Source organism: Notamacropus eugenii, chromosome 4, assembly GCF_028372415.1.
Source record: "Notamacropus eugenii isolate mMacEug1 chromosome 4, mMacEug1.pri_v2, whole genome shotgun sequence".
Taxonomy (NCBI): domain Eukaryota; kingdom Metazoa; phylum Chordata; class Mammalia; order Diprotodontia; family Macropodidae; genus Notamacropus; species Notamacropus eugenii.
Genome location: NC_092875.1, coordinates 76,031,283 through 76,055,416, shown reverse-complemented (window position 1 = coordinate 76,055,416; position 24,134 = coordinate 76,031,283). Strand labels below are relative to the sequence as shown.

Sequence of the window (24,134 nt, the reverse complement as noted above, 5' to 3'; positions counted from 1 at the left end):
CCACCTATCAAATCTTATAGAATACTGCAAGAACAGTTCTTAGAGAAAGTTTTATATCTTTGAATGCCTGCATAAATAAAATAGAGAAAGAAGAGATCAATGAATTGAGCATGCAGCTGAAAAAGCTACAAAAAGAACAAATTGAAAATTCCAAATACCAAATTACAAGTAAATACCAAATTAGAAATTGGTTGGTGTCCTTCATCTTTGAAGACGATCAAAATGACATCACCTTTGTAAAGTGAAATTTCAGTGTGTCTGACTGTGACTGATCAGAACAATATGAGCTCAAAATGCTCTACCACAGGTTGGGCACAGATAGTCGGTATGAATATTTAGGGTGAATATTTCAAATTTACACATCCTGCATTTACTTTATGCTGTCTCAAATCTGCTTTGCTCAAAGAGCACGGCACCTTTTCTTATCTGGGCACGCCATGCTGAGTGGTCCTGTGCCAGTGTCTCCCATGTTGCACAGTCAAATCCAAAGTTCTTGAGAGAGACCTTGAGAGTGTCCTTGTATTGTTCCTTCTGGCCACCATGTGATCGCCTGCCCCATACAAGTTCTCCATAAGATAGTCTTTTTGGCATTCAAACAATGTGCCCAGCCCATCAGAGTTGCGCTCTCTGAAGCACAGTTTGAATACTTGGCAGTTCAGCTCAATCAAGAACTTCAATGTCTGGTACTTCATCCTGCCAGGTGATCCAGAATCTTCCTAAGACAATTCAAATGGAAGCAATTCAGTTTCCTGACATGGTGCTGGCATACTGTCCAATATTTCACAGGCATACAACAATGAGGTCAGCACAATGACTCTGTAGACCTTCAATTTGGCAGTCAGTCTAATACCTCTTTTCTCCCAAACTTTTCTTTGGAGTCTCCCAAATGCTGAGCTAGCTCTGGCAATGCATGTATCAACCTCATTGGCAACGTGCACATCCTTGGAAAGCACACTACCAAGGTAAGTGAACTTATCCACAGCATTCCAAACTTCTCCATTTGTTGTAATTGATGGTTACACATATGTATGGCGTGGTGGTGGCTGATGGAGCACCTGTGTTATTTTGGTGTTAATTATTAGGCCAAAATTGGCACAGGCAGAAGAGAATTGATACATACTTTGTTGCATCTCAGCTTCAGAGGCTGCATTGAGTGCACAATCATCTTCAAACAGAAAATCATGTACCAACACTCCCCTTACTTTGGTCTTGGCTTGTAGCCTTTTCAAATTGAAGAACTTACCATAAGTATGGTAGTTGACCTTGATGCTGTGTTCATCCTCATTGAAAGCATTTGACCTCATGGCTGAAAACATCATGCTAAAAAGCATGGGAGCAAGCACAAAGCCCCATTTCACTCCACTGTTGACCAGGAAGGCACAAGAGCTTTGTCCATTATCCAGAACCCGGGCAAACATGCCATCATGAAATTGATGTACAATATTGATGAACTCCAGGCAACCAAATTTTGACATAATTTCCCATAAGCCCTCATGAATAACAGTGTCAAAGGCCTTGGTCAGGTCTACAAATGTTACATATAGACCTCTGCTCTGCTCCTGGCATTTCTCCTGGAGTTGTCGGGCAGCAAACACCATACTGACTGCTACTCTGAAGCCACTCTGGCTCTCAGGTATATGATCATCTTCCAGGTGAAGGATCAGCCTATTAAGGAGGACTCTAGCAAGAATTTTGCCAGCAATGACTAAGAGAGAGATCCCCCTGTGATTGTTACAGGACAACCTATTCACTTTACCCTTATAGAGATGAACAATGGAGACATCCTTGAATTACTGGGGGATAATCTCTTCTTGCCATAGAACTAGGAAAATTTCATTCACCTTTTGTATGAGCAATGGTCCCCCTACCTTATAAATCTGAGCTGGAATAGAATCAGCATCAAATGCTTTGCCACATGAGAGGAGCCTAATGTCCATCAAAACCTCTTCTTCAGTTGGAAGTTCAGTCAAGGAGGGAATGACTTCAACCTGAGGTAGATGGTCAATGGCCTCAGCATTGATTGATGATGGTCTGTTGAGAACACTATGGAAGTGTTCAGCCCATCTCTCTAGGATCCTGTCCTTATCACTAATGAATGTGGCTCCATCAGCACTGAGTAGTTGTGATGCACCATGGGTTTTTGGTCCATAAATAGCTTTCAAGGAATCATAAAAGCGCTTTGGATTGTTACTACCAAATTAGAAATACAAAACCAAAGAAAAGATTAAGAAAACTGAAATTAAGAAAACTGTTGAATTAATAAATAAAGCTAAGAGTTGTATTTATGGAAAAACCCCAATAAAATTGATAAACCTTTGGTCAATCTGATTAAGAAAAAGAAGAAAACCAAATTCCTAATATTAAAAATGAAAAGGGTGAACTCACTTCAAATGAGGAGGAAATTAAAATAATAATTAGAAATTACTTTGCCCGACCATATGCCCATAAATTTGACAATATAAATGAGATGTATGATTATTTTAAAAAAATCTAAAGAAGAGGAAGTTGAATACTTAAATAACCCCATCTCAGACAAAGAAATTGAACAAGCAATCGATGAACTCCCTAGAAAAAATCTCCAGGGTCAGATGGATTTACAAGTGAATTCTATCAAACATTTAAAGAACAGTTAATTCCAATAATATCTGGACTATTATATTATTTGGGAAAACTGCTGAAGAAGGAGTCCTACCAAATTCTTTTTATGATGCAAATATGGTTTTGATACCTAAACCAGGAAGAGACAAAACAGAGAAAGAAAATTATAGACCGATTTCTCTAATGAATGTAGATGCAAAAATTTTAAATAAGATATTAGCAAAAAGAGTACAGCAACTTATCATGATAACAATACATTATGATCAGGTAGGATTTATACCAGGAATGCAGGTCTGGTTCAGTATTGGGAAAACTATTAACATTATTGATCATATCAACAACAAAACTAACAGAAACCACATGATTATCTCCTTAGATGCAGAAAAAAGCTTTTGACAAAATACAACATCCATTCCTATTGAGAACACTGGAGAACATAGGAATAAATGGAACTTTCTGTAAAATTATAAGCAGTATCTACCTAAAACCGTCAGCAAGCATTATATGCAATGGGGATAAGCTAGATGCATTTCCAGTAAGATCAGGGGTGAAACAAGGATGCCCATTATCACCATTGTTATTCAATATAGTACTGGTAATGTTTGCTTTAGTAATAAGAGAAGAAAAAGAAATTGAAGGAATTAAAAAAGGCAAAGAAGAATCTAAGTTATCACTCTTTGCAGATGATATGATAATATACTTAGAGAATCCTAGACAATCAAGTAAAAAACTACTTGAAATAATAAACAATTTTGGAAAAGTTGCAGGTTACAAAATAAACTCACACAAATCTGCATTTCTATATATTACTAACAAAGCCCAACACCAAGAGATAGAAAGAGAAATCCCATTTAAAGCTATGGTAGACACTCTAAAATATCTGGGAATCACCCCAACCCTCTGGAGCCTCCAGAGCTTTCTGAGAAGAATCTCTTTCCCTCCTTGTGCTGGGCCTCCTGAAGCAATGATCTCAGGGACACTCATTTCTCTGTTCCCTGATTTGGGTAAAATTGACTCAGGAAACAGAGTTTCCTTTTGCTACAGGTTCCTAGAGCTGGGCAGCTGGTTGGGTTGCTTAGTACTGAGCCTGGAGTCAGCAAACCACATCTTCCAACAGTTCAAATCTAGCCTCAGATACTTCCTACCTATGTGACCCTGGGCAAGTCACTTAACCCTTCTTGCCTCAGTTTCTCATTTTTAAAATGGGTTGAAGAAGGAAATGGTAATCCATTCTGTTATCTCTGCCAAGAAAACCCCAAAGTGGATCACAGAGAGTCTGAAATAATTGAACAAAAAGAGTTGGTAGGGACCCTAGAGATCATGTGATACAACACCAAATAAGGAAACTGAGGCCCAGAGAGGTTAAGTGAACTAAGGTTATGAGGCTAGTTAGTGGTCATTGAATTTGGGGCTGAAGATGCTAGACTTCTATTCCCTTTCATTTTTAAAATGGAAGTTTCTTTAGAGCTGGAGATGGCCTCTCATTTTGTTTCTTATTGCCAACATTTAACAAATTGCTGGGTGACATAGTAAATGCTTCACTAATGTCTTCTCTTTCATGTTGGCTGAGGGGTCCCTCAGGCTCTGCCCCCTTGATGGGATGAAGTCTGGCTCTGTGTGGTCTTAGGCTCATCGATCTGGGGACAAGGGAGGCCCCATCTCCTATATGGTCATTTCCCCCAGTCTCTGGCCCACTGGTTGAGACCATCCCTTCTGCCTTGGACATATTCTTATTATTCAAACAAATGAGAAAATCTCAGAACATCCACACTTGGCAGATTGAATGAAGGCTGTCTTTCAGTGTAGTCAGTTTCTGGCTCTGTGTAAGGGGCAAGGAGTGGATACTGGGAGCAAGAAGGCCAGGGCCCTCCAGGGATCTTCTCAACAGGTGAATGGGACCTGTGAAAATCTCTCTCTCTGTGATGCTGTAACAAAATGTAACCCAGAGACTCCTGTCAGGCCCCAATGAACCACTCAGTTCTTAAACTGATCTCCCAAAGAATCTGTTAACAATATAAGTTCATTAGGTTTCTGATCTGTGCAAGGAGTAGATGAGAGCTAAGGTCTATGCTTTGATTCAAGTTGGAATTTTTAGTTTCCTTGGTATTTCCCCTAAAGACTCTTGTCAGGTGAAAGACATTGATAAAAGCTTCATTACTCCTTTGCAGAGTCAACTTTCAATAAGTTTCCTTTAAGAAATGGACTAACTTCATCTCCCATGCCTACATTGGTGGGAAAGAGAAATATGGCAGATGGAAACCAGAATGGGGGGGCTGGTCTGCTTAGCAGTTGCTATAGAAGGGAGACTTGGGCCTGGGAGAAGACTTGGCACACACTGAGGGAGGGGACCACAGAGGCAGGCTTCTGCACCTCTAGGAACCTCACTTTTCTAATCAGAGGATTAAAAATACCTCTAGTATGTCCCTCCCTCAATCAGTCCATCAGCATTTATGGAGTACTTCCTATGTGCCTGGCACTGTGCTAGGCACACTGGGGGAACAAAGAGAGGCAATAACTCAATCTCTGCACTGGAAAACATGCTCACAGTCTAATGAGGGAGACAACAGGCAAACAACCATTTCCAGACAAGATCCATGCAGTGTAAATGGAAGGTAAAATCAGAGAGAAGGGAGGGCTTTGTAAGTCTGAAGTGCTGTGGAGATCATGGCATTAATTCTGAGGATCCCTCCTCCCTTCAGACTGGAGGCCCCTGTAGGTCTCTTCCCAGAGGGAGTCCTGCCCAAGATGGGCAGATGAGGATGGCAAGAGAAAGAAAGGACACAAGAAAAGAAATGAAATGACCCAAATAATGGGGGAAGGGGAAGGTAAAGGCTATTGGATAAGAGAGGGAATGTGGCCTAGCAGAGAGAGAGCAAGGCTCAGTTAAGAAGATCTGGGTTCAAGTTTCCTCTCAGACACATACTGGTTCCATGAGTCTCCAAGGCCCCCAGCCTCTCAGTGCCACAGATGCCTCTCTGAGAGCACAGTGAGCAGGGCAGTGGGAGAGAACTCACTGTCTAGTCCCCTCCAAAATATCCCTCCTCCTTCTGTCTCAATATTGGGTCCTACTAGGCAGTGTTGCCAGGCAGGTCAGACTCCTGTGATCTCAATTCCTTCTTCTGGGTTGAAGCTTGGAAAGAGATTTTAACTTCCCAAGCCCTGAGCCAAGGTCTGGCCAGAGCACTTGGATGAGGTTTCCTGAGGAGGCCTGAGCTGGGATGGACAGAAGAGGGAGAAGGGGAGAGTTCCCAGGATTAGAGGTGGCCCCTGCAGTGAGGAGCTAAGGGCACTGAACAGAGAGAGCCTGAGTCAGGGAGTGGCCTGGGAAAGGTCAGAGAGGGTCCATATGAGGAGGCAAAGAGCACTGGTGGCCCATGCAGGGAGGGTCTTTTCTGCTCTCATCTCAGCAGAAAGAGCCCTTCAGTGACTCCCAAGCTAGACACAGAATGCAGGAGAGGTTTGTACCTTGACAGTCGTTCATAGTGGCATTTGGGAATCTCTTTTCCCCAGAAGGAAGTGCATATCCAGGGACACAGGTGCAGTGGTAACTTCCTTCTCTATCAACACACTTTGCATTCTGACCGCAAGAGGCACTAATGGGTGGTACACATTCATTAATATCTGCAACATAAGAAGGGAAGAAAAAAAATGAAATGGATCATACGTATTTGCACATTGCCAATGTGAGAGTTTGTTTCATCTGACTACAGTACGTAATTTATTACAGGGGCTTTCTTTTTCTTTGTCTATTCCAAGGGGGTTGGAAGAAGAAGAAAGTAATGATTATTGATTGAAAAAAGAAAACATCAGGAAAGTAGTGGAGGGGGTGGGATCAGGGACAGTGCCAAGTCTCCTCCCACAATTCTATCCGGGAGCTTCCTCTGGCATATAAGTACAGATATTTCTTCTCAGGACTTTGACAGTGAAAGGCAGACAAGACAGAGGAGGTAACTTGAGGAGGCCAAGAGGGATTTCTGAGGATGGGGGAGATCTGAGGAGCCAATAGCCAAGGAGAAGCTGATGATTTGGAGGGGGAAAGTCAGTTCATGGTCTCCAGGGCCAGCTCAAGGAGAGATGAGAGGGGAGAAGATGGAGGAATCAGTTAAGGGCCTAGCCTGGGCAAGGAAAACAGTCAAGTCTCCCCAGAAACAGGAGAAGAGGATGGCCTGGGAGGGAAGATGTCCAGGAGGTGAGGGAGGTCTGAGAGGGCAGCTTTGATCTTCTCAGTAGAGTAGGAGACCAGGTCCTCTCCTGAGACCCAAGGTGGGAGGGGGTCATGGTCATGAAGGGAGTTATGGAGACAAGGCAGGATTTTGAAGTGATGGGAAGGGAAGCAGCTTTAGGAGTATTATAGAGATGAAATTGCGGACAAATAAAAGAATTAGGCAGTTAGAATGCCATATAATCCATGCTACTTGAGAGCGAGGCTGAGGTGGATCCCTTGAACTCTGGAGTTCTGAGCTACAGTAGGGTAAAAGTCAATGGAGTGTCCACAGTAAGTCTGGCACCAGGAGAGTGAGTTTCTACGAGAAGGGGCTACCAGGCTGCCTAAGGATGGGAAAACTGGTCCATGTTTTAAAGGAACAGGAGAAAGCTTCCCTGCTAATAAAACAATAGTGAGATTGGGGCCAGTAGTGACTGCTGCACTTTCAGCCTGGTGAGACAGGGAGAGGCAAGGGGATGGGGGAGAGAGAGCAAAAGAGAGAAAAAAGAGAAAAAGAAGGAAGGAAGGAAGGAAGGAAGGAAGAAATAAAGAAATAAAGAAAGAAAGAAATGAGAGAATAAAAATATTATTTTCTATCAAGGAAGGCCTAGTTAAAATCAGAAAATGGGAATTCGATCCAGGATATGGGATCCCATGTCTAGAGTTGGGGGGACCACTCTGACCTCCTCCTTTTACAGATAAAGAAAGGGAAGCCCATGGTGAGGAAGTGACTTGTCCAGGTTGTCACATCCAGTAAGTCTCAAAAATGGGATTTGATTCTCCCTCCTCTGACTCCAGAGCCAATGCTCTTGCCATTGTACCCCCTGGCCTCCCAGGGATAACATGACTTTCTTCAGCAGCTACTTACAACCTGCTTATGGATAATAATTATAATTATATCTAGGATTTAGTGCTTTAGGGTTTATGAAACACTTTTACGAATATTACCTCACTTGATTTTCACAATAACTTGGGAGTTAAGTGTAGTCATTACCCCCATTTTAGAGTTTATGAAACTGAGGCAGGCAGAAGTGATTTGCCCAGGATCACACAGCATCTGAGGTTGGATTTGAACACAGGTCAGTCTGACCCCGGTCCAATGCTCTATCCACTGCACTCACTAGCTATCTCAAGCACAAGCTCTTTGAGCTTCATTTCCTTTGAATTTTCAATGCTTCATGAGTGCTCTTAGAGAGGTATGGATATCATAGTGGATAGAGAATTGGCGTCGAAGTCAGAAGACCCAGGTTCAAGTCCTGACCACGACACAGATTGACTATGTTATCCTAGTAAAATTGCTTAAGCTCTTAGCAGTTCTCTATGACTGTTAGTAGCTATATCTTAAACATTTAAAAGAGTAAATGTTTTTTAGAACAGGAAAAGCATTCTGTCATGAGCCATGATTAGGAAACCCTGCTTCTTCTCTTTCTCATCCTGTCATCCCCTGGCACTACACATTTACCCAAACTGTACCTCCTGCCTGGAGTACACTGCCTCCTCTTCCCTGCCTGTTAGGATCCTTTTCTGGTCAGTCCAATTCAACAAATACTAATTGAATGCTTAATGCATAGCAGGAACTGAATACAAAACTGAGAACAGTCCCCCTGTTCCGAAAGAGTTTATATTGTACTGGAATCTTCCTTGATTTTGTCCCGCTTCCCCCAGTTCAAAGAAATCTCTCTCCCTGTTCAAATTTGACTATACACCATTTTTCTACTTTGTATTCTACTTATTTGTTCCTATCCTTTCTAGTAAGTTCCTTAAAGGCAGGTACCTTGGCATTCTTCGTTTTTGTTTCTCCCTAATCCCTAACCACGCAAAACAATTTGGCCTGACCATCCACATATGAAAGACCAAGTGGATGAAACATGTCTATTGCCCAAATTATGACCGGCAGTTATGTATGTATTTCAGGGACTGACACTACAAATGGACAATGAGTTGGGCCTAGAATTAAGCAGAAGGGGAAGAGCAAGCTGGATTGCCTTCCAGAAACTGTAAGGCTCCTTTTCCCTTGAACAAAGCCCCATATTTTATAAGCTAATGTTTTACTAGTGTTGTGGTTTGACTGTGAGACCTGAACACAAGAATCTCTGAAGAATTTCAAATGTGTATCAGATACAGAGAAATGAACAGCTGCATGGTAGTGGTGGCAGGGGACAGAAGAAGCATTTGTACAGCACCTACTACTTGCCAGGTACTTTTTACAACTATCTCATTTGATCCTTACAACAACTTTTTGCGGTAGGTGCTAACATGATCTCCATTTTACAGTTGAGTAAATGGAGGCAAACAGAGCTGAAGTGACTTGCCCAAGGTCACACAGCTAGTATGTGTTAAAAGACAACAGGTGAACATTCAGAATGCTCCATGAGTCTCCTCCTTTTCAGAAGAAAGTGAGAAAGGCCTCAGCACCTTGGGGGGAATCACAACTTTGTACATATCAAACTCAAGGACAGGATTTAGACCAGAGAGTCACCCAGGTTGGGAAGGCATAGAAGGGTTGGGAGCTGCTTTATTGGAGGGAATGTCCAAGGTGATGACATCATAGATCAGTTGCAATTATGTCTTCAATCACCAAGCCTAGTGCCCATTTACTGAATGGGGAAACTGAGGCATTGATATGACTTAGGTGACCACAGCAAGTTAGTGTACCAGCAGTATGAGATCCTAGGGTCTCACAGGTTCCTGCCTGCCACTGAGGTCCAGCAGCATCCTGACCCCATCTCAGCAGGCCACCCTTCTGCTGCTGCTTCTCCTCTTTCCCTTTTTCCTTCTCCCTCATCTCCTGCCTCCTCCACTTCCCCTCTCCTCTAAAAAGCAACTTCCTGGTAAGTTTCCTTATTCATCACTCCTTCTCATTCTTCTGTTCCCTCTCTTTCGTTCCCAACTCTTGGACCAAAGTGGATAAGGTCTTTTTACTGTGACAGGTCTCCAAAGGGTCACTGAAGTATTTCTCCCCGCTCGAAGAAGCAAACCCATCATCACAGGTGCAGTGGGTCGCGTTGATACAAGCGGCATTCCAGGGACACTGACGATGACATTGAGAGTCTAGCCAGAGGAATAAAATTAACAGTCATAAGTCTGATTTCTATAATTTTTTAATGTTTAAAAAGTATATTTGCCATAACATTCCTGTAAGGTATAAAACATAGTGATTGTTACCCCCATTTTACAGATGAGGAGACTGACAGCTGCTGCTCTCACGGGAATAGCCCTTGTTATATTCTGTTAGCTTCATGTCTACACCTGGTTGAGGGTGGGGGGATCAGGAGTCACTAGCTTAGGAGCTCAGCTAACTGGCTAACCTGTGAACCTGGCAGATAAGGGCAAGGAGGCCAACAGTAGCTTGTTTTTTCTCATCATTTAACTGGGGTGAGGAGGAAGTAGTGAGCCCAATAATGATTATTATAAAGATAATACATTTCTTCCACACTTTAATTGTTATCAAGTGCTTTCCCTACAACTCTATGAGGTCCATGGCACAAGTATTGTCACCTCCATTTTACAGATCAGGAAACTGAGGCCCCAGCTTGTTCAGGACCACCTAGCTAGCCAGTAACAGAGGGGAGATTCTAACTTGACTCACAATGGTGGCATTGGAAGCAGATATGGCTCAAAGGACTTGAATGGGTTTGTTGAGTTGTAGAGGTAGTCTCTTTCTATGTCCCACTCTCCACATCAGGCCTCTCTCTTAACCGGCTGGATTTCCCTCAGTCTCCAGCTGTGAATGGGGCAGGCTCCAAGCACACTCACCTTTGGGGTTCTGGGCTGCAGCAGTTTCCAGAAGGACCAAGACACAGAGCCCTGAAATAGAGAGAGGGGGATATGGGATCTTAGTGACCATCTAATCCAATCCTTTTGTTTTACAGATAAAGAAACTGAGGCCCTGGGAAGTCCCATAATGTGCTTGGTCTAGGTCACATAATTACTTAGGAGTGCAGGGATTCAGAGCTAGGCCCTCTGACTCCAAGGAAAGAAAGGAATAAAGGCCCAGGTTTGTCATGTCCATGCAGGCCCGGGATCAGCAGCATATTGGCCTTCTTCAGCCTTGGATCTGTTTGCTTCCTCTTTCAAGAGCTCACTTCCCCCATCTGTAGAAAGAATGGGCTGGGTCACCTCAATCGTAAGGTCCATGCCAGCATGATTCTAGGACCTAGATCACCCCTGTCCTGTGGGAACTCGGGAGTCATCATAGCATTTAGAGTTAAAGGGATAATCTGGTCAAAACTTTGCTTTTAATAGTTTGGGCACCTGAGGCCAAGAGAGAAGAAAGGGACTTGCTCAAGGTCACACAGACAACAGGTGGAAGAGGCAGGATTCTACTTCAGTTCTTCTGACTCCAGCATAGGGCTCTTTCTGTCATAGTATACTGCCTCACTAGGGGATATGTGTCTAATTAACCAACAGATAAATAAATCATCATAAATACTGTATCCCAGGCATCATGTTAGGCACTGGGGACACAAGAAGAGCTAAAAGATAGTCCTTGCCCTCAAGAAGCTTACAATTTCATATAAAAAGCAGCAGCTGAATTCTGTTGGAAAGATGCCTGGACTGGTAGCTGGGAAACCTGGGTCTGAAATAAGGAGAAATTGAAGCGGGAGAGAAAGTATTCTAGACAGCATAGTAGGGAAAAAGACACTGGAACAGGAGTCAGGATACCGCTGTTGAGTCCTGTCTCCAAAGTTTATTAGCTGGGTGACCTTGGACAACTCAATTCACCTCTCTGGCCCAACAGAGGGAGAAAGAGACAGTCTAAGAGACTGGATTGGGAGAGGGGGTCATGGAGACATGGCAGAGTGTAGTGTGGGCATGAGACATTTCCTGGGCAGGATGGAATGGCTGAGTCACTCTGGCACACTCTCAGTTTTAGCGCATGATAGGGAATTCTGGAGCTAGATCTTCAGAGCCAGGAGGGCTGTAGCAGAGATTGAAGCCTCCAGGGTGGGAGGTGGGCAGAGAGACCTAGGGTACAATGACATGGGGGAAAGCACAAGCTTTAAAGTCAGAGAACCTGAGTTCCAATGTCAGCCCTGCTACATATTAACTGTGTGACCTTGGGCAAATTAGCTTCCTCCCTGGGCCTCAGTTTTCTCCTTTGTAAGGTGAGACCATTGACTTCAATGGTCACTATGGACCCTCCTAACTCTAAAGCTATTCTAGGACCACTAGGCTTTCTTGAGAAGCTTGAACCTGTTTCATAGTTAGCCGTCTAAGGCTGAGGAGCAGGGGAGAAGGGTTTGGAATGAAGCTGGGCACCTGGGTGCTTAGATTCCACCCCTCCACCCACCACACACAATACAGTCCTGGCAAGTCCTGGGGTTCCCTCTCTCTAGTCTGGCTCCTGGGGATATCCAAATGGTGGAAATCACCACAGACCTCCTTCTGTTGTTCACTGTCCCCATTCCACTGCTTTTGCACATCTAGTGGAGGCCGCAAACCTAGGCTTCTCCCTTTCTCTCTTTAGTGGGGAGGGTAAAGGGACAAGACCTTGGGGGAAGGGGAGGGAGGGAGGAGTGGTAATGGTGGCAGAAGCCATTTTGGGGGAGGATGGGAAAAGAGGGATAGGAGGTGGTATGCCCCAGAATATATGGTCTCCACCCCCACATCATCTCTGAATGACCCTCTAGTCTCCATCTGGAAAAAGGAGTTGAAAACTCCACAGACAGAAGCTGGGACAAGAGCCAATCCCTGGCTCCCAGTCTCCCCATCTACCCCATCTGACACACTTTTTCTCCAGTCAGGCGGGAAGACCTACTGTTTCCCTCCCTCATGTCTGGCTATCTGGGGCTGGAGCTACCTCTTGGGCCCACTAAGACCTTATAGATTGCTCTGCCCCTACCCTAACCTCCACCTCCAGGGCCAGAGCACCAAGTATGGGTCCCAGGCATCATTTGGAAGACCCATTGGGGAAAATGTCACTTCACATTCTCTCTCTCTCTCTCTTCTTTCTTCTGAGAATCTTAAAGCACTTTCCAGATTCAGATCTTCTAAGGAGGAGGTAGCATTGAGTGATGGAGACAGTATCATACTAGCAGTTGGGAGATCTGAGTTCTAACCCCAACTCTATTCCTCTTTACCTGAGTGACCTAATTCTGATCTCACCATCACAGAAGGTCTGAGTTAGTAAGGGGTTACAGATGTCCTCTCTTCATCATACCTGTAATCCCTGCAATTAACGGTTGGTAGGTCACTTGAGTTTAGAAGTTCTGAGATATAGTATGGTTAAAACTGATCAGGTGTCCACACAAAGTATAGCACAAATATAGCTGCCCAAGGAGGGTAAATCTCTGTACATCCGAAAATGGAACAAATTAAAGGCATTTTTGCTATTTGGTAGTGAGACTGGGCTGTGAGTGGACACTGTACTTTTAGCCTGAGGAAGATAGAGACAAGAAAGAAAGAAAGAAAGAAAGAAAGAAAGGAAAGAAGGAAGGGAGGAAGGAAGAAAAAGGAGGCAGGAAGGGAGGGATGAAGGAAGGAAGAAAATTATTTATTCTAGCTGATGCCAGCAACAAATCATTTACCATGTCTGGCCTTCAGAAGAAATAAAAAGAGAGAAAGAAAGGAAGGAAGGAAAGTAAAGAAAGAAAACTATCCCAGCTGATACCAATAGCAAATTACTTATCCTCTCTGGGTTTCAGAAGAAAGAAAGAAAGATAGGAAGAAAGGAAGGAAGGAAAGAGGGAAGGGAGAGAAATAAAAGAAGAAAAAATAAAATGAAATAAAAGAACAGAGTAACTTCTGAAAGGAAGAAAACTATTTATTCAAGTTGATGCCAACAGCAAGTCATTTACCCTCTCTGGGCTTCAGAATAAAGGAAGAAAAAGGGAAAGAAAAAAGGAAAGAAAGAAATAAAGAGGAAGGAAGGAAAAAAAAGAAAGGAAAATAAAGGAAAGAAGGAAGGAAAAAAGAAAGCTATTCCAACTAATGCCGGTAGCAAATCATTTATCCTCTCTGGGCTTTAGTTTCCCTTTCTACAAAATGAGGATAATATTACCTGTTCTATCTACTGCACTTGGTTGTTGTGAGAATAAAATGATTAATGCATATAAAACTCTTTGCCCATGTGTACAATGTGGGGATAGGCTTCCTATTGGATGGTCCCTTCTAACTCTAGCAGTCTATGAATTTAAGAGAGAAAGCATTCTGACCTTCTAGTCACATCTGCCAACCACACTGGCTCTCCCTCCTGGCCCTGGCTCCAGAGGAATAATAATGATCATAGCCAGTATTTCTGAAGGACTTTGAGGTTTGCAAATTGCTTTACAAATATGATTTCATTTGATTCTCACAACAACCACTCTGGGAGTTGGAGCTATTGTCATCCGCATTTTGTTGATGGAGAAATTGAGGCAAATAGAGGTTAAGCATCTTATTCTGGATTTGAACTCAGGTCTTATCCTGATTCTGGGTCTAGTGCTCTATCCACTGAACTACCTATTTACCTCATAGAATGTGTATGGTAGAAGGGTCATTAGGGGTCACATAGTCCTCCAGATAAGAACTGAAAAACTGAGACTCAGATCAGAATTTGTACCTGGAGCCTCTGACTTGAATTCCTTGATTGATTCTCACCTACCATACCAACTAGAAAGAGAACCCAAGTGCCCCAGAGGCGAGGAGATAGAGGGAAGGGAGAAGTCAGGAAACCACAATATGGTGAAGGTCGATGACCTGGGAAGATGAGGGTTGCCCAAATAACAGTCTAAACTCTCTGGTTTCCAGAGTGTTTGATACAGGGTTACAGAGTGGGCAGGACTGGCATTTTTGCCACCATCTTACACATGAGGAAAGTGAGGCTCAGTGGGATGGTGATGTGGAAGCCAGAATTTGGGAGAAATTTCTTCTCACTTTGTCAAGGGCTCCTTTCCCTCCAACCCATTAACTCCAGGGATGGAGGCTGACCACCCGTGAGTAGGATTTAGAGCTGGAAGGAGTCACACAGAGACCCTCCAGGCACAGTCTTCCCTCATTTTACGGAGGAAGAAACTGAGATCCAAGAGGGGAAAGAACTTTCCTAAGGCCATATGGGTAGTACTTAGCAATCGAGGACCTCTAAGCACACATCCATTATTCTTTTGCTTGCAACATGCACCTCCAGCCACAGTACTGTCTGGATCAAGGGAGTTTGGGCCAAACTCTGAAATTGTAATTTGTCCCATAAACCTATTCAGGAGATATGAGGTGATGAAGAGAGAAAATGGAACTCTCAGTGAATGGCATCATTCTTTCAGTTGAATTATAAGAAGAGGTCCTCAGCTGAGAGGTTTGGGGAGAGTAACTTGAAAGGCTTGAAGAGAGAAGGTTTAGAGTAACTTCTGTGCGGTGTGGGATAGGGAGCAGTGGCAGGATTGCCTTCTTACAGTGAGGAAGTAGTCCTGGAGTAATCCTTTTGAGATTAAGAAGCAAAAAATGTGTGGTGGACCCAGTTAGTATCGTTTTGTAACTTCTTTCATTTCAGTTTAATGGGAAAGAGTACTGGGCCTGGAATCTGGAAGACTTGAGTTCAAATCTAGTTCAATTACTAGCTGTGTGACTCTGGACAACCCATTTCACCTCTCTCAGTCTTATTTTCCTTTAATGTAAAGTAGAGATGATAATAACTACCAATTTCCCAGGATAGTGAGAATAAAATGAGATAATATTTGTACTTTGCATGCTTTAAAGTGGTATGTGAATGTGAGTTATTGTTATTACTACTACGACCATCATTTTTATTTCAATGGGAATGAAGTCATATGAGAAAAATCCAGGATTGGGATTTGGCAAGTGTGATCTGCAATAAGAAAAGGGAACAGGAACAGTGCAGAGTTGAAATGATTCACCAAGACGTTGATACTAAGAAAGAAGGAGAGCATAAGCAAAGTATGAGTGAAAACTAGTAGGAATGATGTGATATGGGTGGATTGGAGGTCATGGTGAAGATGAAAAGTACAGTGAGCTGAAATAAGGCATAAGAGGGGTGAAAAGCTAAAAGAGTCTGATTGGGTAAAGGAGGTTTGGAGTTCTTGAAACTGGAAGTGGAACAATTATGGGTGATAGCAAGATCATCCTTGTGGGCAAAGGAGGAAAGTCATGGGAAATGAATAGAACATGGAACTCAGAAGTCAGGAATAACAACAGGTATTTTGTAGTCCCTTAGAGTAAGGGTGGATGAGAATTGGGTTGGAGAGAAGTATTGTGAGCCAAGTATTTAAGGGGCAGTAGATAAAGTCCTAGGGGGTCAGGAGATAAACAGCTATCAGAATATGGATTGGGTGATAAATTTGGATTGTATGAACCTCAAAGGAGGAGAGGTTGCTGAATGATGATGTAACGTGGGAGAGTCTGGAAATAGCAGTGGGGAGCAAAGATTACTTCAACTCCCTCACCATGACAAATTAGTCAGAGAATATGAGTGAAAGTGCAGCTAACACTGCACCACTGAGAGGGTGATTGAGAGATGAAGGAAATCTGAGTTCAAATTCTGGCTCTGCCTCTTACTCTGTGATCCCTTGGTCATGTTAACTCTCTGAGTCTCCTTCTCTGTAAAATGAGGGAATTGGAGTAGCTTATCTCCGTGGTCACTTGAAGTTCAATAATTCTGGTTTAAAATTTGTTTTTACAAGATAATAGGATTTAGAGTTGGGAAGGCCCTTAGATATCATGGAATCCATGCACTTAATATTATTGATGAGGGAAACTGAGTTTCAGAGAAAGAGAGTGATCTGCCAATGAAGGTTGCACAAGTATTAATTACCAAAGGTAGAATCTGAATTCAATTTCTCTTATTCTAAATCCAATTTTCCAGCTGTAAAATTTAGACGTCTTTGATACCCATCTAACTTAAGTTTGGTATTTCAGAAATCTCTAGAATCCGGACCCATTGTAGTCAAGTTGCTCTCCTCCCCACTAGATAGTATTTTATTTTTTCCAATTACACATAAAGATAGTTTTCAACATTCATGTTTATAAAATTTTTAGTTCCAAATTTGCTTCTCTCCACACCTCCTCCTCAAGATGGCATGCAGTCTGATATAGGCTATACATGCTCAGTCGTATTAGATTTATTTCCACATTAGTCATGTTGTCAAAGAAGAATCAGAACAAAAGGGAAAAACCACAAGAAAGAACAAGAGAAAACAGTATGCTTCGAATTGCATTCAGACCCCATAGTTCTTTCTCTGGATGTGGATAGCTCTTTCCATCATGAGTTTTTCTAGTTTTCTTAGATCATTGCATTGCTTAGAAGAGCTCAGTCTATTAAAGCTGGTCATCGTATAATGTTGCTGTTATGATGTACAACGTTTTCCTGGTTCTGCTCACTTCACTCAGCATCCATGTAAGACTTTCCAGGTTTTTCTGAAATCCACCTGCTAATAGTCAAACTTCTATCTAAGATAATGGAAGAACAGGGATCTCTTTCATGGAACATTGTAATGTCTAAAAAATTCTGAAGTCACATTTTCCTCAATAGCTTCAAGCTTCTTTTCTATCAAACTTTTATGCATGCATGCATGCGTGTGTATGTATGTATTTGCATGCTACTTAAAACATGCTACACAAACTGATTTAATTTTCATCTTTCCTCCCTGCCCCTCCTCTCCTCTTGCAAAGTAGCTAAAGCAGAGCACTATCCACAAGTAAGGGACTTGAAGCAAAGAGAGATGGCAGAGAGTGAAAGAATTCTCAAACTATTATTTCCTTCTCTCCAAGTTAAACACTGATTGTGCTCATTTACTTTACTTACCTGGAAGAAATAATGGACATCTGATTCCCATGATGTTAAGCAATCATATCCAGCAGACTAGCCCCTTGAAAAACCTTTATCCTGTGATTTATTTCAGGTCTTTGAAAGCTCACTGAATTTGATGTCTTCTGAGCCAGCTGGTTCAGAAATGATGAGCAAGAAATATAGCTGAATGGGTGCATTTCTGTCTTCTCCTTATTTAAGAAGGAATTTTGTAACCGCTGATGTGATGCCACAATTTTGTTGCTATTTTTTGATAACGTATGGCAACACTTCCTCGATTGTGATCTATTTCCTATTGCTGATAAAAGAAGTAATGCTGGATATATTTTTGAGACTCAAATGAGGAAATGATAGTTTTTTCTGACTCCTTGCTAGGAACTTTGGGAAGCTCTGCGTCCTTCTTATGGTGGTGCTGTCCTGATTGGGATACAGGGCATAGCACCGCCTCTCCCATCCTCTCACTTGAGGAACTCACTTTATGTTTCACCAAAAAAACCCCAAAAGAAAAAAAACAACCCCAAAACAAGGCCATTCACTAAATAACACTGTAGCAAATATTGGTCTCTCTCTCTCTCTCTCTCTCTCTCTCTCTCTCTCTCTCTCTCTCTCTCTCTCTCTCTCTCTCCTTTTGATCCAAACAGACAAGATATGTAAGGTTCTTTTGTTGGTGGTCGGCCTTTTCTGGCCTTTTAAAAAAATTTGTCAGCTAAAATGACTAATGTTGAAATTTGTTTTGTTTGTTCATACATATTAATAAGGGGCTTTAATTTTGTTTTCTTGCCTTCTCAATGGTTAAGGGAGGCAGAAGGAAAGAAAATGGAAGTGAAAATCGAACTAGATAAGACTTAAAAAAAGAAAAACATTTTTCTGCTGATTTTTCAAATTCGTATCAGATTCACTGATAAGAGGAACTACCACAACAGTCTTGGTGTAATTTGGCGCTAAATTCCCAATCCTCCAGAAAGACTGAGGTTTGCATTCAAAGGCACAAAACTCTACCAGGAGAGAATAAGTAAAGAAACTGTTCTTCAGTTAACTTATTTGTCTTCTCATTGCAGGCTATCTTATCTACTCTAAGAACCGCCCCCCCCCAAAAAAACCCCTCTTTTATAGAATTTGAGACCTGAGCATTTCTTAAAAGTAGAAGTGTTAAGACATATGGTGGCTTTTTTCCTCTTTTTCTGCAGTTGAAGACAATTATCTTGGTGTTGTGGTTGTCCGTGGCCTTCCTGTTTTCTAAGATAATGAGACAGGGAAGGGAGGGAAGGAAAATTTGCTTCCAGTGGAAAAATTGAAATCATACTCTTTAGTAAGAATTCAGGGAGTAACATTTCTTAAAATACATGCCTGCATCAATCAGCCTAAGTTCTATGAATCAATTATGTTACTGTTGTGACATGTGTGAACTTGAAGTGAAGGGCCTTTTTCTTGTGGCCATATTTGTTAAACAATGTTATACCCTTACCTCACTACTAATGAGAAAAAACAAACTCCTCTAATTTCCTGTTTTTTGGAAAGAGCTCTTTCTATGCTTTCTATTAACTCAATGTTTATCTAAAGCACTAGGAAAGGAAACTAACTGGTGTCTTCTGTTGTCTACAAATGTGTTTTACTAGCAGTCACTAAAAGTGGATTACCTGCTAAGTGTTTCATCAATGAATTTCTCCTTGTATCCATATTCACTTTATTATTCATATGATTTTTGTCAGAAAAATCTTGTTTTAGTGTAAGATTGTGATGACTCTGTGCAGTAGGTAGCCAAAGAACTCATACCCAGGCCTCTTGTTTTAATTTCTAATTGATTCTCGCTAACTAGGTACTAACCTCTGTTGTTTCTATAATGCTAAAGGACCCAAAATGCTGTTCTGATCAATGTCTTCTTTGCCTGATGGTAAGCATTGTTCTTCCTCATCAGAAAGGAAGGGAGGAAATACCTGTTCACCAAGAAAGTAACCTTCTATAGTCTTATTTTTTTTCCCTTTTCTGGGCATTTTCCCAGCCAGTGACTAGACTTCTGAACATTCTCTTCACACCTACTTTGCCTCCAGATCCGCCCAGCCAGAGCTTGGGGTGTGAGATTCAAATGCTGCTTCCCAGCCTCAGGGCTTTTGGTGGGGGTGGGGCTGCTATTCAGTGTGAGATCAAGTTCAGGTGCTCAGGTGGAAGCAGGGCAACCTCATGGGCTCAGTTCCCTCAGGAGGTTTATGCAGAGACCTTCAACAATGGATCCAGGCTCCTGCCTGTTTGGGAAACCCCTGTCTGCTGCTGCCTCAGCTGCTGCCTCCTGAGGGGGCCTGAGTTATGGGGGCACCCCACTCCCCTCTCGACCTGCCAACGAGACCCTCTCACTGACCCTTGTCACCTGTGGGTGGAGGGACCCACGTGGCCGCTGGAGATTCTGTTCTTGAAGCCTGCTCAGATCCGCTCCTCTCGGTGCCGTGGCCAAGGCAGGGCTGGGCTCATCTCTGGGTCCGCAGTGTGAAGGACTTTTTGAGAGAGGTTTTTCAGGCTCTCTGGAACAGAAATCTCCTCCACTCTGTTCTGTGGCTTCTACTGCTCCAGAATTTGTTGGGAGTTCTTTTTTACAGATATTTTATGGGCTGTGGGTTTGGAGCTAGTGTATGTGTGTCTTTCTACTCTGCCATCTTGGCTCTGCCCCGCTGGATGGTATTTTATTTCAAGAGTCCTTTGGAAATGTTTTAGGTCCTTGCATTCTTGTGAAGGGCTAATTCTATCAGAAAAATTCCTTGCACACTGTGGTTGTTGCTGTGTACAAAGTTCTCCTGCTTCTTTTACTCAGGATCAGTTCATATAGGTCCTTCCAGGCCTCTCTGAAGTCTTCCTGCTCATCATCTCATACAGCACAACTGCACTCCACTATATTCACACATCACAACTTGTTCAGCCATTCCCCATCTGATGGGCATCCCCTCAATTTCCAGCCCTTGACCACCACAAAGAGAGTTGCCACATACCTTTTCCCATTTTTATGATATCCTTGGGATACAGTCCCAGAAGCAATATTGTTGGGCCAAAGGGCAAGTACATCCCTGCAGCCCCTTGGGTATAGCTCCAAAATGCTCTGCAGAATGGCTGGATCTGCTCACAGCTTCACCAACAATGAACTAGTGTTTCCACATCTAGTTCTTCCACATCTTCTCCAACACTTATCATCTTCCTGTGTTGTCATGTTAGCCAGTCTGATAGCTGTGATGTGGTACTTCAGAGTTATTTTGATTTGCATCTCTCTAATCAATAGTGATTTAGATCATTTTTTCATATGACTATAGATAGTTTTAATTTCTTCCTCTAAAAACAGCCTATTCGTATCCGTTGGCCATTTATTAATTGGGGAATGATTTGTATTCTTGTAAATTTGACTCAGTTCTCTATATATTTTAGAAATGAGGTCTTTATCACAGACACTAGTTGCAAAAATTCTTTCCCACTTTTCTGCTTCCCTCCTTTTCTTGGTAGCATTGTGTTTGTGCAAAAACTTTTCAATTTAATGTAATTCATATTATCCATTTTGCACTTCATACTGTTCTCTGTCTCTTGTTTGGTCATAAATTTCTCCATTTTCCAAAAATGCAACAAATGCACTACTTCTTGCTCTCCTAATTTGTTTATAATATCAGTCTTTATACCTAGATCACATATCCTTTTGGATTTTATTCTTGTGTGTGATGTCAAGCATTGGTCTTTGCCCAGTTTCTTCCACACTGTTATCAAGTTTTCCCAGAAGTTTTTGTCAAACAGTGAGTTCTTATCCCAGAAGCTGGGGTCCTTGTGTTTATCAAACAGTAGATTGATATATTCATTGACTACTGTATCTTGAGTACCTGACCTATTCCACTAGTCTACCCCTCTATTTCTTAGCAGTACTAAGTGGTTTTGATGATTGCTGCTTTATAATACAATTTGATACATGATAAGGTTAGGCCACCTTCCCTAGCATTTCTTTTCATTAATTCCCTTGATATTCTGGGCCTTTTGTTCTTCCAGATGAATTCTGATTTTTTTTATAACTCTAGAAAATATTTTTCTGGTAGTTTGATTGGTATAGCACTGAATGAGGAAATTAATTTAGGGCATTTGCACGGTACCCAGGGTTTCGTCCTCACGCCGACTCTTCCCCGGCAGTCCGTGTACCCGTCATAGCCGCGCTCAGCAAGGACCCGAACTTCCAGAAGCTAGTCCAGTGGCACCGCCAGCACGCAGCCGAGCTCAACTTCCGGCGCCTTTTCGAGGCTGACCACGACCGCTTCAACCGCTTCAGCCTGAATCTCGACACCAAAAATGGACACATCCTTGTGGATTATTCCAAGAACCTCATTACCGAAGATGTGATGAAGATGCTTATTGAGCTGGCTAAGTCTCGAGGGGTGGAAGATGCTCGGGCACAAATGTTCAAGGGAACGAAGATCAATTTCACTGAGGATCGGGCTGTGCTCCACGTGGCACTGCGGAATCGCTCTAACACCCCTATGCTAGTGGACGGCAAGGACGTGGTACCAGAGGTGAACAAAGTGCTGGAGAAAATGAAGGCATTCTGTCAGCGTGTCTGTGGTGGAGAATGGAAGAGCTACACGGGAAAGACAATTACAGATGTGATCAACATTGGCATTGGAGGTTCTGACTTGGGTCCTCTGATGGTGACAGAAGCCCTGAAGCCCTACTCCAAAGGAGGTCCTCGTGTCTGGTTTGTCTCCAATATTGATGGTAGACATATTGCCAAGACCCTTGCTGAACTTAACCTGGAAACTTCCCTCTTCATCATTGCCTCAAAGACATTTACCACCCAGGAGACCATCACCAATGCAGAGACAGCCAAGGAGTGGTTCCTTCATTCAGCAAAGGATCCTTCAGCTGTGGCAAAGCACTTTGTGGCCTTGTCTACCAACGCACCAAAAGTTCAAGATTTTGGAATCGACACTCAAAATATGTTTGAATTCTGGGATTGGGTTGGTGGACGTTACTCGTTGTGGTCAGCTATCGGTCTCTCCATTGCCCTGCATGTTGATTTTGATAACTTTGAGCAGCTGTTATCGGGGGCTCACTGGATGGACAATCACTTCCTCACCACCCCACTGGAGAAGAATGCCCCTGTGCTTCTTGCCATGCTAGGCATCTGGTACATTAACTGTTTTGGATGTGAGACTCAGGCCCTGCTGCCATATGACCAGTATATGCACCGCTTTGCTGCCTACTTCCAGCAGGGTGACATGGAGTCTAATGGGAAGTACATCACCAAATCAGGAGCTCGGGTTGACTACAGTACAGGCCCCATTGTGTGGGGAGAGCCAGGGACCAATGGACAACATGCTTTCTATCAGCTTATTCACCAGGGTACCCGGATGATCCCTTGCGATTTTCTCATCCCTGTTCAGACACAGAATCCAATCCGGAATGGCCTTCATCACAAGATTCTTCTAGCCAACTTCCTGGCTCAGACTGAGGCCCTGATGAAAGGGAAGACAGTAGAGGAGGCACGCAAGGAGCTGGAGGCTGCAGGCAAGAGTGGTGATGCCCTGAAGAAGCTGTTGCCTCATAAGGTCTTTGAGGGAAATCGTCCAACTAATTCCATTGTCTTCACAAAGCTCACTCCTTTCATTCTTGGAGCCTTGATTGCCATGTATGAGCACAAGATCTTCGTTCAGGGTGTTGTCTGGGATGTCAACAGTTATGATCAGTGGGGAGTGGAACTGGGAAAGCAGTTGGCCAAGAAAATTGAGCCTGAGTTGGACTCTGATAAACCTGTGACTTCTCATGATGCCTCTACCAATGGGCTGATCAGCTTTATCAAGCAGCACCGGGCCTAAGTCATGAAGCAGATGCCTGTTCCTAATGTGACCTAGTCTATTGTATTGTGATCTGGTCTGTGTTGTAGTGACCACTTGGTTCTTTCCTGCCCTGTCACAAAGAGATTTACTTGTCTTCCCTTAAGGCAGCCTCCTTCCTCCTTGTCAGGAAAACAAGTCCCACCTCATGAGGCCAGTTCAGTCTGGCGGATTTTTGTTTTTTTGGTCCTAAATGTCACATGCAAGCTCACACTATCCTTCCTTTGCAACTGATAGAAGTGTTCAGCCTTTCCACAGTTTTCAGGGCTGATCTGAAAAAATAAAGATAGCTAGGAAATTAATTTAGGTAGAATTGTCATTTTTATTGTGTTAGCTTGGTTTAACCATGAGCAACTGTTGTTTTTCCACTTACTTAGATCGGACTTTATTTGTGTGAAAAGATCTTTGTCGTTGTGTTTGTATAGTCACTGGGTTTGTTTTGGCAGGTAGACTCCCAGGTATTTTATAGTGTCTACCATAGCTTTAAACAGGATTTCTCTTTCTATCTCTTGCTGTTGGGCTTTGTTAGTAATATATAGAAATGCAGATGATTTATGTGGATTTATTTTGTAACCTGCAACTTTGCCAAAGTTGTTTATTATTTCAAGTAGTTTTTTACTTGATTCTGTAGGATTCTCTAAGTATATCATCTGCAAAGAGTGATAATTAGTTTCTTCTTTGCCTATTTAATTCCTTCAATTTCTTTTCTTCTTTTATTGCTATAGCTAACATTTCTAGTACCATATTCAAAAAC

The 24,134-nt window shown here is 42.7% G+C and overlaps 1 protein-coding gene and 1 pseudogene across 1 annotated transcript in view; one reads left to right on the top strand and one right to left on the bottom strand.

Annotated features, from left to right (window-relative positions):
• Positions 1 to 12,913, bottom strand: part of LOC140502250 (adhesion G protein-coupled receptor E3-like) — an 83,030-nt gene extending 70,117 nt beyond the window's left edge. The window contains exons 1-5 of the mRNA XM_072606540.1: positions 12,886 to 12,913; positions 11,322 to 11,381; positions 10,559 to 10,621; positions 9,725 to 9,853; positions 6,064 to 6,219 (exon numbers count right to left, since the gene is read on the bottom strand). Of these exons, the coding sequence (XP_072462641.1) occupies positions 6,064 to 6,219; positions 9,725 to 9,853; positions 10,559 to 10,621; positions 11,322 to 11,381; positions 12,886 to 12,913 (436 nt within the window). The remainder of the gene's footprint in view (positions 1 to 6,063; positions 6,220 to 9,724; positions 9,854 to 10,558; positions 10,622 to 11,321; positions 11,382 to 12,885) is intronic.
• A 1,788-nt stretch (positions 12,914 to 14,701) lies between these two features.
• LOC140502249 (glucose-6-phosphate isomerase pseudogene) lies at positions 14,702 to 23,611 on the top strand (annotated as a pseudogene).
• Positions 23,612 to 24,134: the final 523 nt, after the last annotated feature.